Source organism: Miniopterus schreibersii (assembly GCF_964146895.1).
Source record: "Miniopterus schreibersii genome assembly, chromosome: 1".
Lineage (NCBI taxonomy): Eukaryota > Metazoa > Chordata > Mammalia > Chiroptera > Miniopteridae > Miniopterus > Miniopterus schreibersii.
The window spans coordinates 146,485,812-146,504,408 of NC_138101.1; the positions used below are offsets into that span (position 1 = coordinate 146,485,812).

The window sequence follows — 18,597 nt, forward strand, 5'->3', positions numbered from 1 at the left end:
CAAGTGTCCATGTTATTGGTAAGACTTCCGGCCAACATCAGGCTATTAGCAGTTAAGTTTTAGGGGAGTCAAAAGTTATATGCTGTTTTTGACTGGGTGAGTGTTGGCTGGCACCCTTAACTCTAGTGTTTTTCAAGGGTCAACTATTTGCATAAGTAGGAAAAAAACCAAGCCCCCAGTGACTTAAGCACTCCATCTGCAACCTCGATTTTGAGATCTCACAAACTGGGGTTGCGGTGAAGGCGGGGGGGGGGGGGGGGGGGGGGGGGGGGGATAGAGGTAGAAGGATGTGGGTAAGACAAAAATGAGGCATATTTTTTACTTTGAATACCTGTAGCTCTTTTTGATGAGCAGCATTTAAAAAGACAGGAAATGTGTTCCAGCTGGTAAGAATAATTCCCTGCGGCCAGAGGAGAGGAGAAGTGGAAAAGAGAACAGCAGTTTGATGTAGACAGGCATCGCCTCTAACACAGGACTTAGCACCGTGCCCCACAGAGACAACAATCACTTATCCCACGAACAGAAGAGGTTATGATTAAGATGCCAAAGAACATTAAAAGGAGGAAAGCGGGAATCTGCGCAGAACGCGCTGGCGCGCCGCGAACGCCGGGAGCCCGGGTCTCCTCCCCCCCGCTCCCCGGGCGTTCCAGGCCGCGCAGCGCGCCGCCGGCTCCGCCGGCGCTTTTCCGCGCCCGAACCTCCCACGCGGGCCGGAGCCCGGGTTATCGAAGGCGCCAAGGCTGTTATTACGCAGCTGCTCCAGCTCACCTAAGACATAGCAACAAAGCACTGCGAAAACACTGTGCCCATGGGGACCGTGTGGGTTTCCTCACAAACAGCGCACTCCCGGCCGACCTTCCACCGCGCCGGTGGCGACGCCGGGTCCCGGAGCCGGGCGAAGGCTCCGCCACGCCGGCGGCTCTCCAACCCCCAGGCCATCGGGCCAGGGAAGTTAGCTTCCGCTGCCTCCCGGCGCCCGTAAAGAAGGTTTTGTCCGGAAAGCTCAGGAATCGGCCAGTATTTCATCAAAGCCGACGCCACAACCAGCTATCCCCAGGGCCAGGGCACCGTCTATCTCCCCGATTGGCCCTTCTGGCCTCCACTCAGACGCTAGTGACTCTTGCCTGGCGCGTGCGCCTCACCTGCTTCCGGCCGGGTGCTCGGTGTAACGGCCTTTCCGGCCCGGGTGGAATCCCTACCCCCACTTTCCTCGGCCTAGGTTCCACCGTGTGCAATGGCTCCGGACTCAGGTCCCCTGCCCGAAGGGCCTGTCCTAAAGCTCCTTCCCTTAGACACTAGGGACCGGGGCACCCAGCGCTGTCGCCTGGGCCCGGCAGCCTTCCATGCCTTGGGCGCGCACTTGGGCTCGGCGGTGAAGATCTCCCTGCCGGACGGCGGCTCCTGCCTTTGCACCGCCTGGCCGCGGCGGGACGGAGCGGACGGGTTTGTGCAACTGGATCCGCAGTGCGCGAGCCCCGGGTACGCAGTGGGGGCGCCGGGGTCCCGGGGGAGCCTCAGCCTGAGCCGCCTCCGCCTGGTGCCCTGCCCGCCCCTCCGGCGCCTCACCGTGTGGCCGGAGTTGCGGGAGCGGGCGGGGGCGCCCGGGGCCCCGAGTCCAGCCGCGGTGCTGGAGGCAGCGCAGGAGCTGCTGCGGAACCGGCCAGTCTCCAGGGGCCACGTGGTGGCCGCTCCGCCGGGCGTCCCCGGCCCGGTGGCCGCCCTGCACATCGTCAGCGGAGTGCCCAGCCCGGAGCCGGCCGGGCTGGTCACCCCTCACACCCTCATCGGTCTCAGCGGGGAGCCTCCGTCGGCAGCGTCTCCGCGGCCCGAGGTGCCCCTGGGGGGCCTCTCGGAGGCGGCGGACTCCCTGCGAGAGCTTCTCCGCCTGCCGCTCCGCTACCCGCGCGCCTTGGCCGCGCTGGGACTAGCCGTGCCCCGCGGGGTGCTCCTGGCGGGGCCCCCGGGAGTGGGCAAGACCCAGCTAGTGCGGGCGGTGGTCCGCGAGGCGGGCGCGGAGCTGCTGGCCGTGAGCGCGCCCGCGCTGCAGGGCGCGCGGCCCGGGGAGACGGAGGAGAACGTGCGGCGCGTCTTCCAGCGCGCGCGGGAGCTGGCGGGCCGCGCGCCCACCCTGCTCTTCCTGGACGAGGTGGACGCGCTGTGTCCCCGGCGGGGCGGCGCGCACCGGGCCCCCGAGGGCCGCGTGGTGGCCCAGGTGTTGACGCTGCTGGACGGCGCCCGCGGGGACCGCGAGGTGGTGGTGGTGGGGTCCACCAACCGGCCGGACGCGCTGGACCCGGCGCTGCGCAGACCCGGGAGATTCGACCGAGAGGTAAGCGGCCGGGGCGGGTCCCCCGTGACCCCTGCACCCTCGCCTCCTTCTGCCCAGGTTGGCCTCCCCGAGGCGTTGCCACTTAGGTTTGGACCCCGGTGGGGCTGGAGTGGGCCCTTTGTAAGAGCGCGAAGAACACGTCTGTTCCCTTTCCAAACGATCCGCGAGCCGGGATTCGTTTTCTCCAGCGTCTAAGTGTCCTGAGCAGCGAGTGTCCGTTAGGGGTTGGTTTTGTTGTACAGGTCTTGAAGAAGAAACCTACAACCAGTAATGTTAATGTTTAGGGGAAGTAGGTTTGCTACAAGTGCATTAAACTTAAATGGATAATAGGGTGGCGTTAATGGGAGCGACATAAACTCTCCGGGATTCCTTCTCGCGCGCGCGGAGGCCCGCATCCTGTCCCACCTGCGCTCCCTGAGTCCCGGGAAGCTTGAGGATTCAAAAGCTGTCCTGTTTATAAGCGTCAGTCTTCAGTGGATTCTTGGTTTCTGTTAAAATAGTTTGAACAGTTTAGTTTAAGTGATGTTTGAACTTTGTGGTAGGATTCTAAAGGGACACGATAATTGCACACTTTTAGCTTAACCTGCTCGGAACTTGAGTGGATTTTTCCCTTGCAGCATCCAGTGCCAGTCTCCTGAATCGGCTCCCTAAGGACTGGGACCTAGACTATCTGGTTTACTGGCTCCTAGAATTTGGTCCGGTCTCAAAAGTAACAAATCAAGACTTATTAAATAACATACGTAATTTTCATTGTGCAGCTTTTTAGCCAGTGTTGCTCTTCTGGAAAATTAGGATTTTCGTATGTTCAGAATCTAAGGTAGGCTTAAGAGGACATAGTAATAATTCCTAATTTGCTCACTAAATTATTGTACATATTCGTGAGGATAAAAAATAATATTTTAGCCCGGGCTGGTGGCTCAGTTGGTTGAGCTTTGTCCCCTACACCAAAAAGGTGGTGGGTTGGATTCCCTGTCAGGGCACATACCTAGGTTTCTGGTTTGATCCCAGTCTGGGCGCACACGGAAGGCAACGGATCGATGTCTGTCTCTCTCTAAAATAAATAAATTTTTGGGTGACGATTAAAGATAATAATATTTTAAACAGTAAGTTATTATTTTTTGCTTTGCATATAGGTTGTCATTGGGACTCCCACACTTAAACAAAGAAAGGAGATTCTACAGGTGATTACCTCAAAGATGCCCATCTCTAGTCAAGTTGACTTGAGCCTCTTTGCAGAAATGACAGTTGGCTATGTTGGCGCAGACCTGACCGCACTCTGTAGGGAGGCTGCCCTGCACGCTTTGCTTCACAGTGAGAAGGTAGGAAACGCTGATTTATGGGCATGTGTATTAATTTTTTTATTAAGGCAACAAATTAATTTGGGGGATTGAAAAAAGCGGTAAGTACATTTTCTTGGACCTTTTGATACCCTCCACAGCTGTTTCTTACATATATTTTTACGTTTGAAACATTTGAGAATATACTGCAGCCGTGATGCCCCTTTAGCCTTGAAAACTTAAGTGTATGTTTCCTAAAAACTAGGACTTTAACCACGGTACAGTGATCCAGATGAGGAAATTAACATTGACACAATACTTTTACCTAATCTATGTAGACCTTGTCCAAATCTCACCATTTGTCCCACTAATTTCATTTAGAGCAAACATTTAAAAAGGAAAAGAGAAAATGTTCTTTTTAATCCAGGATTACACACTGCATTTAGTTGTCATGATTTCTTAATCTTTTAAAGCCTAGAACCATTCTTCAGCCTTTTTTTAACGACTTTGACATTTTAAGAGTACAGGTCAATTATTCTGTAAAATATTCCTCAGTTGGGTTTGACCGATGTTTCCTCATAATTTGATTCGTGTTTTGCCTTTTTGGCAGGAGTATCTAAAATGATCCTGTGCTCTCATTGTATCGATTAGTGAGCAAACGGTATCTTTGTCCTATTAACTTATTTCTTGAGTAAGGTTACCACCTTATCCAATCTCTGAGATTTCTCTATTGTCATGATACTATTTCCCTTTATTATTAATATGTATCTTATAGGGAAAATAGCCTTTGCTAACTCAGGAAAAAATTGCGCGCCTGTAATTTTATTTAAATTTGACTTTGATGTTCAGATCTTTAATTCATGACTACCTTTCTTAAAAATGTTTAGAATATTAGCTTAAATATAATAGTTTTCCAACACTGTGGATTGGAAAATCTGTTCACTTTGTACATAATAAGTAACCCTGAATTCCTAAACCCCTTTAGAAAAAAATTCAGCATGCTGAGGATTTGGGGACAAAGTTTTTAATCTCTGTTGTAATGTTAACATTGTCCTTTGATCTTATAATTTCTAAAGCCCAATTTTAAGTTTGTTTAAACTATTAAAGGATGATTTATCCTAAATTTTGAAAACCTCTTTACCTAGATAATTTGTATCCCTCCTTATTTCCTTTTCATTTATTTTTACTCTTACACTGAAGGTGGGGAAGAAGTTAGATGAACTTAAGTCCTCATCTTCTGGGTTTAGAACCAAAACTGCTTGAAGATTTAATGACAAATCCCACGTGTAAAGGTGTAGGAGTATATGCCTTTTGAGGGAATGACGAGAGTACCAGGGGATGGAAAATGAGATTCACATTTAGGATTCCCTCTGCTTTGAAGTTCCAGGTTTGACCTTGAGCACCTTGGCTTAGGGGGACCAGCCAGCTGCTGCCATCCTAGGGTGGAGCCCGGTGCTACTTGAGGAGGGGCCTGCCCAGGCATAGTTACCGCAGGCGATGGCTGAGTTCATAAGCAACCAGGGGAAGTGGAAGAAAGGAAGGCAAAAAGGAAGAAGGGACAGAGGCATCTGGAGAGGTACTGGCTCCATCTTTTCCTTCCTTCCCACTCCAGGCAGCTGAGGGGCTGCTACTGCCTCTTTGTGTGCCAGGGCAGACAAGGGGCCCATTAAAGTTTGTTCACCTTTTTGTAAAGTATTCCTATTAAAGGGTGAGAAATACAGTTTAACACATACACATATACATACGGAAGGGAAAGAATTATATGAGAATCCAGTGAAGTAATGCACACACGAGGGATCTTGCAATAGAGATGGGATGTTCAAATGTTAGTAGGAGTTACCTAAAAATTAATTAGTATTCAGGTACCCAGCATCTAATACTGCCAGCCAGTTAAAAAAAACAAAAACGTTACTTAAAAACTTATTTAAGTGTTCATTGTAAGAAATTAAATAAGATAAAAAATTATAAAGAAAGTAAAAATTGCTTGAAATCTTTCCCAGACATTATAATTATTAACATTTTTTTTAAGGAATGCTGTTCAGAATTACTCTATACATATATATTCACTTATATAATCTTACATAAATGGGCTAAAATAGTTTAGTATTGAAAATGGGAATTTTTGGACAAGTGAATGTTTAGAGTTTGATATAAAAGGGCAAATACTTAAATATAATACAGGTATTACAAATAGAAATAAGAGTTTTTAACTCTAACAAAAAATTTGCTTCATTAGAATGATTAAGGAAATTGCTAGAAGGATTCTCCAAAATATAATCTTAGCGTGAAGATGGACTTTCTTAGCATAACAGAAAACCTAATAGCCAGCCGGGCCAGGAGGCAGCCAATCAATGACTCTCTCATCATTGATATTTCTATCTCTCTCTCCCTCTCCCTTCCTCTCTCTAAAATCAATAAAAACATTTGAAAACAACAACAAAAAAACCTAATAGCCAAAAAGGAAAAGATTTACTAATTTGACCATTTTGGAATGGCAAAACAATACTATAAGCAAAGATAAGACATGAGATAGACTGGGGAAAAATGCTTTTAGCCCTTGACAGAAAGAGCAGTTACCTTGTAGGGAAAGAACTCTCGCATATCAGTAAAAAAAGACAAAAAGTCCAAGAGAAAATGGGTAATAAGGTATGACCAAAATTACAAACGGCCAATAAACGTGAAAAATTCTCCTTAAAGATTAGTCTCTTTCAATTCTTAACTTTCTATTTTGAAATAAGTAAAACTTTAGGGAGAGTTGTAAGACAGGGAACTCCTGCTAAATCCTTTATCCAAATCCACCAATTTTTAACATGTTGCCAAATTAGCTTTATCATTTTCTCTATGCATGTATGTATATACATGTTATTTTTTCTGAATCATTTGAGGATGGATAACCCATTATCCCTTAATATTTTAATGTGTATTTCCTCATAGCAAGGATACTCTCATACATGAGCACAGTATGGTTGGTTAGTATAATCATTATATTCAAGAAATTTAATACTGATACAAAATGTTATCACATCTATAGTCCATATACTGATTTGGGTAATGGTTTCAATATTTTTAACTATTTTTTTTCTCTCAGTACAGAATCTAGTTCAGAATAATATATTACACTTACTTTTAATCTTGAACACTCCATAGCTTTTTTTTTTTGGTGAGATATTTGACATCGACATTTCATTTTTAAGGATGCAGGTCAGTGGTTTCATAGACTGCCTCTCAGTTTGGGTTTGCCTAACGTTGCTTCATAGATTCAGATTATGCGTGCCTGTTAGGAATACTACAGAAGTGATAGTGTGTCCTTCTTAGGGTGTCACATGTGGAGCCACAAGATGGCCACAGTCCCTTATGGGTGCTGCCCCTAAGTGGTGACTGATGTGATCATCCAGTCAAGGTTTTGTCCAGTTTCTCAGTGTATAGCTGTCTTTTGCTTTGCAATTAATACATCCATGAGGAGACCCTTTGAGATCATGCAGATATCCTGCTCCTCATCAACTTTCCTTCCCCTCGATTAGACTCTATTAATGATTCTTGCTCAAAAAAGCCTTTACTATGATGGTTCCAAAAAGTGATTTTCTAATTCCTTTACTCCCTCTATCTCACTCTTGATTGAAGAAATTTAATTAACACAGTAGTGAGTCCCATTTCCTCCGTCACATTGGGAGAAATTGAAAAGTTTGGTAATGTCCAGTAGAGATGTGTGGAGAGAATAGCAGCTCTGCCTTCATTGGTGCAGCTTTGAGGACAGCTTGGTAGTAGCTGTCACAACTGTACACTTACACACTCTTAAACCCTGTCATTCTGCTTTGAGGAAATTATATAAAGTACCTGGCATTATATAAAGTGAGGTAGAAAAAAAGGAGTGAGGTAGAGTTATATTAGTTGACATGAAAAGATTCCTGAGATAAGTTTTTTAAAAAGCACAAATTAATGCCCTGCCGGCATGACTCGGTGGTTGAGCTTCGACCTGTGAACCAGGAGGTCACCAGTTCTATTCCCCGTCAGGGCACATGCCCCGGTTGCAGGCTCCGTCCCCAGTAGGGGGCGTGCAGGAGGCAGCTGATCAATGACTCTCTCATCATTGATGTTTCTGTCTCTCTCCCTTTCCTTTCCTCTCTCTGAAATCAATAAAAACATAAAAAAAATAAAGTACAAATTAATGTGTATGGTGTGGTCCCCCATTTGTGTTATGTGTTTGAAAGGATATACACATGCTTTTATTATAAAGCATGCTGGGAAAATATACAGGAAATTGTTGACATCCTCAGGGATGAATGTTGGGGGGAGGGGTTTAAGGTTTTTTTGTACCATGTGTATAAATTTCTTTATAGTGATAACAAAATAGATTTATAAATTCAAAAGAGGGTAAACCAATTATGCAAAAAAGTCTCACCTCATTTTTGGTTTGATTTTGCTTTTTTGGGTGTACTTCAGAATCAGGAGAATCCGACGATTAATGAAACAGACTTTCTTGAAGCTTTTAAAAAGATTCAACCTTCATCATTTCGAAGTGTCATTGGGCTGATGGACATCAAGCCTGTTGGTTGGGAACAGATTGGTGGCCTTGAAGATGTAAAACTGAAGTTAAAACAGGTGAGACAGATAATCTGCCTAAGCCAGTAGAATATTATAATTTAGGTGCAATGCATTCATGATGAAAACAAGCTATGCCGAAATGGCTCTTGCTGTCATCACTAATTTGATCCTAATATTTAAGTCCAGTGATCACTTTTCGGTCCCTATTTAATTGGACTTCTATAAGCATTAAATACTATTTTTCATACTTCCCTAGCTCATCCTCTTTTTGTTTGTTTTTTGCTTTAAAGAGTTGATAATCTAGAACAGGGCTCAGTAAACTTTTTTCTGTAAAGGGCCAGAGTAAATATTTTAGGCTTTGTGGGCTAGTCTGCTGTAAACCACTCAACTGCCGTTGTACCACAAAAGCAGCCACAGGCAATATGTAATGGGTACTTGTATTCTGTTGAAACTATTTTAGGACACTGAAGTCATATAGTTTTCTCATCATGAAATATATTATTGTTTTGATTTTTTTTCTGAGCATTAAAAAATGTAAAAATGATTTAGTTCACGAGCTGTACAAAAATACTTAGGTGGTGGGCCTTACTTTGCTCCAGGACTGGTAAAAGCACAACATTATAATAAATAGTCTGTATGGCTGGATGGTTACTTGATACTGGTTCTCACAGTGGATGCTGAGGGACACAACTCTCCAGATCCTCTTGCCTGCATTGCAGTTTCAGAAATTGATTTTGCCAGCTTACCTTCCAGTGATCCTGCCATAAGGAACTAGGTTTCTCTAACCACACACACAAAAGCCTGATTTATAAGTATCCATTATTGTTTATTCATCTTAACTAGGAGCTATAGATCTACAGTGAACCTGGACATCCCTGTGTCCATGGATAAGCATATTTATAATATACCCTGTTTGTTTACATGCATTGTCACATTTAATCTTCATAAAATATGTGAGAGATTAGCTGTACTTTCCTGTTGAAAACTCTAGCTCTGAGATGTTAAGCTTTTCTGCCTTCCTGAACACTCCTCTTCCATATCTTAAATGTTAGTGCTCCAAGCTCCTGGGAGTCCTCTTTTTGCATTCTGTGAGTGAGTCCATGATCTCGATGTCCAAGGCTCCAACTGTCCCCCGAAAACTGTTAACTCAAAAATCTTTATATCCTGTACACACAGTTCTTTTGATTTTTAGAACTACTTAGCCACCTGCCTACCCAACACTTCCAGGGATCTAAAACTCAGCTTGTTCAGTTCAGCTCATCAGCTCCACCTCCACACCTGCCTCAGTGACTTCCTGCCTCAGTGCAGACAGTCAGCCGCGCCTTCCCCAAGTCAGACATGTCTTCTGAATGCACAGGGCCATATGTGTGCACATAACTTCCCATCTGGGTTTAGAACTTCGTCCCTGTGTAAAATACAATTGTATTTTACGTTCCAAATCCATCCCTTCCCTGCCATCTCCACTGCCTGTGACACATCCAGCCTTATTATTTTTGTAGTATGAATCATTACAAGAGAATTTTAACTGGTTTCCCTACCTCTAGCTTCATTTCCTTCCAGTCCATTGTCCATACCACTTCCTCATTGTTGACTAAAACTTTTAAAGCTCATTGTGATCTGACTCTTCTTTCCATTTCAACTCTATTGCTCCTTGCTTCCCTCTTCCTCCCCTCTGCTCCTGCATACTGTTGGCGGGATGAGTTAGTTGGTTTTGTGTCTCTCTGTTTTTTTGTTGTTGTGTCCCTCTGTATGTTTAATTTTTTAAATATTTTTTTTGGATTTCAGAGAGTTCAGGAAGGGGGAGAGAGAGAGAAACATCAATGCTGAGAGAGTCATTGACCTGCTGCCTCCCACACGCCCCCTACTGGGGATCGAGCCAGCAACCCTGGCATGTGCCCTGACTAGGAATCCAACCGTGACCTCCAGGTTCATGGGTCAGTGCTCAACTAGTGAGCCACGCCAGGCTGGGCTCTCTGTATGTATTGTTTCTTCTTCATGGAATGCCCTTCTCTGGCCTAGTTGTTAGTTTACAAGCCTGTTTCCCCAACTGAAATATGACTTGCCAAGATCCAGAGGTCTTGTCTTACCCCTTTTTTGGAGAGAGGCAATATATCAGTAGTTAAAAGCTTATATTCTTGATCTGCACTGCCTGGGGTCAGTCTCAGTTCTACCACCTCACTAGCAATAAGCCCTGGGCAAATTATTTAACTTTTCTAAGCCTGAGTTTCAACATCTGTAAAATTATGATGATAAAACTATCTACCTAAGGGGTAGGTAAGATTTATTTACTCTTCATTTAACATTTATTGAGTGCCTGCTTTGTGAGGGTATCATTCTAGGTGCCAGGGATTCACAGGTGAAATTGGCTTACGTTCTAGCAGGAGCAGAATGACAAACCCAACATGGAAAAATAATATTTCAGATAGTGCATGAATAAGTGCTCCAAAAGTAAAAGAGGGCAGTAGCATAGAGTGACTAGGAGGAGGAGGGTCTGCTTTAACTAGAGTGGTTAGGGAAGACCTCTCCAGGGAAATGACACTGAGCTGAGACCTGAATGATGAGGGGTGGCCACACAAAGATCTTGAGGGGGTGTTCAGGCAGAGAGAGAATAGCAGGTAAGGCCCTGAGAAGGAACAAGCTGGGGTGTGGGTGTCAGGTTATGGAAGACCTTGTAAGCAGTGGTAAGTAAGGGGTTTGGATTGGAATTTATTCTAATTCTGATGGCAAGTCATTGAAGGATTTAAGAAGCCAGTGATATGTCCTGAGTTAGGTTCTAACATCGCTGGCTGCTGTGTGGGAAAGGACTGCATTTCCAGCTCATAACGGGTACCTGAGAATTGTGGAATGAACAAATAAGTTTACTGAATTATTTGATGTTTTATTGTTATACTAAAAGGACTGTCTCTTTTTGTGTGCTTACAGAGCATTGAATGGCCTCTGAAATTCCCTCGTGAATTTGTTAGGATGGGCCTGACACAGCCAAAGGGAGTTCTCCTCTATGGCCCTCCTGGATGTGCTAAGACCACCCTGGTGAGGGCTCTGGCCACAAGCTGCCATTGCTCTTTTGTTTCAGTGAGTGGAGCTGATCTCTTTTCACCTTTTGTTGGAGATTCAGAAAAACTCTTGTCTCAGGTTTGTTTGTTTATTTTTCTCCATGTAGTTAAGTTTACTTTTGAATTTTTATTTCATGCCTTAAGGATAAACCTTATTTTTAAAAATATAATGGCTTATTTTTCCTATTAGATAAGTTATACATATTTGTTTATAGAAAATTTAGAAAATATAGAAAAATATAAATAAGAAATGCTTCATAATCCCTCTACCTACATTAACATTTTAGTGAGTTTCTTTTGTCTTTCTGTTTCCTTGAGCAGGCGATATATATGTATCTTTATTGTGATTTTTTTTTTACTTAACATTATCACTTTTAAAATTCCATAATATTAAAAATTATTTGAAAACATGATTTTTAACTCCTACATAAAACTGCATTGTTTCTAGTTTTATTTATTTGTTCCCCAATTTTTAGACATTTAGGATCTTTCTCTTCTTTCTACATTGTAAAAATAGTAATGTAGAAAACATAAATTCACATGAATACAGTATAATATATAGCTTTTTGAATTTTTAATATTTTTATTTTCTTAACAAAAGGTATTTCGACAAGCAAGAGCAAATACTCCAGCAATTGTGTTTTTGGATGAAATTGATTCAATCTTGGGCTCTCGATCAATCAGCAAAACAGGATGTAATGTTCAAGAGCGTGTTCTTTCTGTTCTCCTGAATGAATTAGATGGTATTGGACTGAAAACTATTGAGAGAAGAGGAAGTAAATCAGATCAACAGGGTAAATACAAGGAGCTGAAAAAAAATGAAGAGGTATTTATTAGCCAGATTCCACCAAAACTCCAGGCCCACATTAAATAGAATGCATCTACACTAGCTTTTCCTGAGTTGGATTCATCTCATAGGAAGAATTATATCATTTCAGTTGGACTCTGTTAGGATACTTACAAACCTGGTAAAATTGTGATTTAGCTGGAAAAGGTGAGGCAAATTTTATAAGTTAGCTATATATGAATGTTTTATTTATTCTAAGATTTAGAAATATAACTTTACATATTGTTAATGGAGAAGGGAGTTTCTTTTTATTTCTATATCCTGAAAAAACCAGTGTCCATCCCTTTATATATTCATTTATTAATGTAATTAAAAAATTTTTTAATATGTCTATTGATTTCAGAGAGAGGAAGGGAGAGGGAGTGAGAGAGAGATAGAAACATCAGTGATGAGAGAGAGTCATTGAGCAGCCACCTCCTGCATGCCCCATACTGGGGATTGAGCCCGCAACCTGGGCATGTGCCCTGACCAGGAATTGAACCGCGATCTCCTAGATCATAGGTCGATGCTCAACCCCTGAGCTACACTAGCTGGGCTAAATTTATTTTTTGTGAAGCAAAACATTATTATTTTCAATAAATTTAGTAACTGAAAATTTCCAGTTTCCTTGAGGAAGGGATTTCCTTGGTTATAATGAATTTGAAATGACTTTTGGGAGTCTCCTTCCCCCTCTTCTGAGTCTTCTCCAGATAGAGTTTGGCATCTTAAATAATCAAATAATCCCTGACAGGTAATTTTTCTTATCTGTTATTCTTTTCTTATTATTACTTACGTCCCACTTTTAAAATTGTTCCATGGAAGGAGAATCTTAACACCTTCTTAGAGGTGTTAGAATTTGAAGGGACCCATGAAGTTTTCTAATCAGATCTCCTCATAATGCAGGAACTATTCTGTAGCATCTTGCAGGTGTTTATCCAGCCTCAGCTAAAGTACTTACAGATACAGGGAACTCACTGCTTTGAGAGATCACATTACTGGGGAACTATGATTATTCACACACAATTTTGCATGCTTAGTGTGGAAGGCCTTGCCCTGGTTGCTTTTAGATATCTGTATCCAGGATTTAAATACCTGCATCTTAGGTGTTCATATTTCTGCCTCTGGAAAGAAAAATAAAAAGTAAAGTAAATCTCCCTCTTTAAGGACGAGAGCCAAGACTTTTCATAGCCATACATCTACATGCGTTTGTCACATGCTTCTATCTTTTCAAGCCATTCTTTTAAATGTAAATATTCGCTGAGGCTCAGGTGCCTCAGACACCAGTTACATGTTTTCTTTTATGAAGTCAGACTTTTCATGGAGAGATGCTCCCTCCCTATTGGCCACTCCCTTCCTCATGTGCACAAGTGGCTCTTTGATTAATAATTTGTTTCTGGGGTACCTTGTTATCAAGAAGGTAGTCTGGATGTGAGGTATAAGCATCCTAGACCCAAGAAAGAAGTATCCCTATTTAAAAACTAGTAGACCTTGTGATTTGTAATTTTAAAAATACATTTAATAATTAGCAATTTATTGACATCATTCTGTGTCGTGTATTTTTCCTCAGTTGGAGTTTCAAGAAATTTTTAATCGAAATGTCATGATTGTTGCGGCAACAAATAGACCCGATGTGTTAGATGATGCCTTGTTACGGCCTGGAAGATTAGATAAGATTATTTATATCCCACCTCCAGATGAAAAGGTAATCATTGCACACACTCTGGGTGAACGTTGTCAATAGCACATAAGTGACTGAACTCTAAGGAGCCTGGCAGAACTGAATCCTAAGCGGGAGGTGGGTGTACGTGGTGTGTGCTGTACAATGGGTTCTGCATTCTTCCTGCCTGGAGACTCTTCATAAATCATCATTTCCGTCTGTTTTTCCTGGGACTCTGGCCCTATTTTAAGAGAAACATAAGCCTAAAAGTAAGGTAGTTATTTCAGTGAGTTACTGAGTTGGTTGAGTCTATTCGCCATTATTTTGCAACTAGAATGGAGGAATCCTAAAGTGTTAAAAGGCTTTGGGGTTAACATCCTTACTTTACAGTGGAGAAATCTGAGATTTTAGAGATTACATAATGTATCCACAGCCAACGAATCAGTGATTTCTTTGCCCTTAACATCCAGGGCCTCTGGCGGGAGTGGTGAAAGACAGAGAATGAATTTTTTCCTTCCTTGGGCTTTTGTCAAGTTTTGAAGGGATGAAAAAATTTTTTAAATGTCTATTATATTTTTAAATTGTGTCTGATAGTTCATGTATTTACTTTTAAACATATCTGGTGGTACTATTTGTACCTGAAAGAGAGATTGATCATGTCTCTTAAAGAGATCTACCTATAGTTAGCTATTTTAAAAATCAACTATAAAAATGTTAAAATTTTATCATGATGTCATTATTATTACCATTGTCATATGAGCCATTGATGAGTTAATCTTTCTTACCTCTTCAGAAGTGATTCTTACTGTTTGATTTTTAAGTATATGTACTTTCTATGTAATATGATAGGAAACGATAACTTGAAATGTTTTAACATAGTGTGTGTCAAACATAAATGTTACAGGGTTATAAACATATTAATTATATTTTGTTCCAGGGCAGGCTTTCTGTTTTGAAAGTCTGTACAAAAAACATGCCAGTGGGACCTGATGTTTCTTTAGAAAACCTAGCAGCAGAAACCTGTTTTTTCTCTGGAGCTGATCTTAGAAACCTATGTAAAGAAGTAAGTTAATTAGTGAAGAAATCTGTGGTTCAGAACATTTCTTCCTTTATTCAGATCTTCATTCACTTGGCGGTATTTACTGAAAGACGTCTGTGTGGCAGGCACCCAGTGAGGTGAAAGAGACAGATGCAGCCCCTTCCCTTGTAGAACTTACAGGTTGATGGGGAGCGTGCAGAGAGGTGAATCATAATACTGAATTGGCAACTGAAAATACGTAGTGAGTCGGGGAAGTTTAGGGTGCTGTGTATGGAAACACCAAGGAAGAACACCAACCTGGACTTGGATGTCATAAAGGGAGGGTGTGTGTAAAATGAAATTGGGGGGTGATGAGGGGAGTTAGCAGGCTAAGGAGGGGAGTGTTCAAGGCAGAGGGGATAAAATATATAGACTGTTGGAGATAGGAAATGACATGACATTATTGAAGAGGTGGACAATAGCCAGATCACTCAGGTCCTTGTAAACTAAGGCCTTTAGACTTTATTTTGAGGGCAAAAGAAGCCATTGTCCAGTTTTCCCTTTCCCTAAACGGGTTTTTTTTTGTTTTTTTAGTTTAAGTAAATTTTATTTTATTTATTTATTTTTAAATATATATTGATTTCAGAGAGAGGAAAGGAGAGGGAGAGAGAGAGAGAAACATCAGTGATGAGAGAGTCATTGATCGGCTGCCTTGTGCACGCCCCCCAGTGGGGATTGAGCCCGAAACCCGGGCATGTGCCCTGACCGGGAATCGAACACTGATCGCTTGGATCATAGGTCGATGCTCAGCTGCTGAGCCATGCCCTGCTGGGCTAAGTAAATTTTATTTTTATTCTTTTATTTTTTCAATTACAGTTTACATTCAATATTATTTTCTATTCATTTCAGGTGTACAGCATAGTGGTTAGACAATGCTACTTTACAAAGTGGTCTCCCTGAAATTTTCAGAACACACCTGGCACCACACATACTTATTACTGACTGTTCCTTATGCTGTACTTTACATCCCTGTGACTAATCTGTAACTACCAATTTGTACTTTTTAATTACTTCACCTTTTTCACCCAGTCCCCCAACCTTCTCCTCTGGCAGCCATCAGTCTACTCTCTGTATCTATGAGTCTGTATCAATTTTGTTTGTTCTTTAGATTCAACATAAGTGAAATCGTATGGTATTTGTCTTTCTCTATCTGACTTATTTCACTTAGCATAATGCCCTCTAGTCCATCCATGCTGTCACAAAAGGTAAGATTTCATTCTTTTTTAGGACTAAGTAATATCCCATTGTATATATGCACCATAGCTTTTTTATCCAATCATTCTATTGATGGGCACTTGGGTTGCTTCCATATCTTGGCTGTTGTAAATAATTCTGTAAGGGACATAGGAGTGCATATATTCTTTCCATAAACTTCTATAAAATATAACATTCAGAAAAATGCACAGATCAAATCATAAGGCTACAGTTCATTGAATTAACATAAAATGATCACTTGTATATCCACCACTTGGGTTGAGAAAGAATATTATCAACACCCCAGAAGCCTCCCTTGGACCTCCGCACTCTCTATCCCTAAGGAAACCACTCCTGAAGTTCGGGTTACTACCCTTTTGCTCTTATGAACTATGCTGCTATGAACAAGCTTGTGCATGTGTATTGGTGTACATGTGTATGTGTGTCTGTTTCATGTATGTATATATCTACAGAGAATTGCTGGGTCATAAAGTATGCGTTTGATCTGTTTCTTTATGGTCAGTGCTGTGACCTGTTTAGAAACTCCTAGTCTGAGGTCAGGAAGATACGTATCTTTAAATACGTATATGGGCTCATAATGTATATATTATTCTGCAACTTGCTTTTTCCTTTTTCCCGTTTAAGGCCAGAGTTTAATGTAGAAGAAAAGTTCTACTAAGAGGACTTTTAATCACTGACTTTTTAGCTTAATGTTCTTGTATTTTTTTTTGTTGTTAATCCTCACTTGATATTTTTTTCCATTGATTTTTGTAGACCATGTGCGAGAGACACTTTGGTTGCCTCCCACACGTGCCCAATAAGGCAGTTTAATGTTTTTATTGTCATGAATTTGGAATTCTGTGAAGTGAGACTGAGATTTTTGCATTCAAGCTTTATATATTATAAAACAAAAATGAAGCGAATTATTTCTTTCTGTCTTTCATAGGCTGCCTTGCTGGCTCTGCAAGAAGATGGACTAGAAGCAACCACAGTGAAACAAGAGCACTTTCTAAAATCACTTAAGACTGTAAAACCATCCTTAAGTCACAAGGATTTGACTTTATATAAAAACTTATTTCAGAAACAAGGATTTTTTAACTTAGAGGATATTTAAAGATTACATACCTGCTCAAGGATTAACTGAAATGTGAACTTGCACTATAGTTTGCAAGTTCACTTTTAGAGTTTGTATATGTTATTTCTTGTAAATAAACCAAACTTGTGGCTGATAAGCTAAGGTTCATCTTATTTCTAAAAAGTATATTAAAATACCATAATTTAGGAAAAAAGTATATGTATGTGTGTTGATTTTGTAGTGGGAGTGGTGGTTTTTGTTTGCTCTGTTTTGGTTGATTGCTTTTTTAACTACTTTGAAATAATTTCATACTTACAGAAAAGTTGCAAGAATGGTACAAAGAACTCATATATTCTTAACCCATATTCACCAATTTTTAACATTTTGCCATATGGTGAACAGACATACCTCGTTTTATTGTGCCCCACTTTATTGTGCCCCCAAGATGTTGCATTTTTTCACAAATTGAAGGCAAGACCCTCCACCAGCAAAAAGATTACAACTCTGGTTATTGTGATACTTGCTTTATAGCAGTGGTCTGGAACCGAACCCAAGTATCTCTGAGGTAGAATCAATATTATACCTAATTCCCTCTCATCCCCTTAATACTTAAGTGTATATTGCTTACAAATAAGGTTACTTTCTTATATGACTACAGTGCACTTATCAAATTCAGGAAATTAAACATTGACACAATATATTACTCTATCATCCCATGATGTTCATCCTTTGTGCCGGTAGTCATTTTTTTCCCACTACAGGGTCCAATCTAGGATCCTGTACTCCATGTAGTTGGCCTGTCTCTCCTCTTTAGGTTCTTTTAATCTGAAAGAGTTCCTCAGTCTTTCTTGGTCTTGACATTTTTGAAGAGTACAAATTGTTTTACAGAATGATGGTTCCTGATCTGTGTTCGTCTGATATCGCACCGTGATAGATTCAGCTTCTGCATTACCAGTGGAGCAGTACATAAGTACCGTCGTCCTCAGAGATCACCGCTAGAGGCACGTGGTGTCTGTATATTATTGGTCACATTAATTTTGATCACTTGTTTATGGAATTGTCTAGTTTCTCCACTGTATAGCTACTGTTTTTCCTTTTGTGATTATGAGTATTTTTAAGGATATAGATGATATGTAAGTTTTTAGTTTCCATTATTACAAAAATATTTAGAATGCTAGAAAATACAGATAAACACAAAGAAAACACTTGGGTATTTAACCTTCCAGCCCCTTATGCATGTATAGATAAGACATGGTGCTAGGTAGCTTGTTTTTCTCACCTAACAATATTTGGTAAGCATCTCACTGAGTCTTTCTTCACTCAGCTATAAGTGAAGGAGACAGGCATGGCACTAATAGTTCAGCTAGGAGCACGGGTCTCAGACAAGTCATGCTGTGAACTGCATACAACCAAATGGAGTTAAGAGTCTGGTCAGAGCATAGTGCGTAAAATACAGGGTGTCCCCCAAAAATGTATACACACTTTAACAGCTGATAGCTTGATTTTGTTTGTTTGTTTGTTTGTTTGTTTTTTAACTCAGCAAGGCAAACTTTACTTCTGCAGAAT

At 41.4% G+C, this 18,597-nt stretch overlaps 1 protein-coding gene across 2 annotated transcripts; it reads left to right on the forward strand.

The window, feature by feature from the left end:
• The first annotated feature begins 1,184 nt into the window (after positions 1-1,184).
• AFG2B (AFG2 AAA ATPase homolog B) lies at positions 1,185-17,239 on the forward strand. 2 transcript variants are annotated; one of them, XR_013998760.1, is made up of 8 exons: positions 1,185-2,329; positions 3,463-3,648; positions 8,047-8,205; positions 11,071-11,280; positions 11,803-11,995; positions 13,595-13,729; positions 14,622-14,747; positions 16,903-17,236. XR_013998760.1 is itself a non-coding variant. In XM_081136403.1 (8 exons), the coding sequence occupies exons 1-8, from the start codon at positions 1,235-1,237 to the stop codon at positions 17,068-17,070; spliced, it is 2,304 nt and encodes a 767-aa protein (XP_080992529.1). In that variant the 5' UTR covers positions 1,185-1,234; the 3' UTR covers positions 17,071-17,239. The 2 variants fall into 2 exon arrangements, 1 of the variants encoding a protein (XP_080992529.1); XM_081136403.1 differs by having other exon boundaries at positions 11,803-12,027; positions 16,903-17,239.
• Positions 17,240-18,597: the final 1,358 nt, after the last annotated feature.

Bases quoted from the DNA above. Each gene is read 5' to 3' on its own strand.
- AFG2B (XM_081136403.1), top strand. From the start codon at position 1,235: ATGGCTCCGGACTCAGGTCCCCTGCCCGAAGGGCCTGTCCTAAAGCTC. The intron at 11,281-11,802 runs GTTTGTTTGTTT...TCTTAACAAAAG, and splicing joins CAGAAAAACTCTTGTCTCAG to GTATTTCGACAAGCAAGAGC. The intron at 14,748-16,902 runs GTAAGTTAATTA...TGTCTTTCATAG, and splicing joins TTAGAAACCTATGTAAAGAA to GCTGCCTTGCTGGCTCTGCA.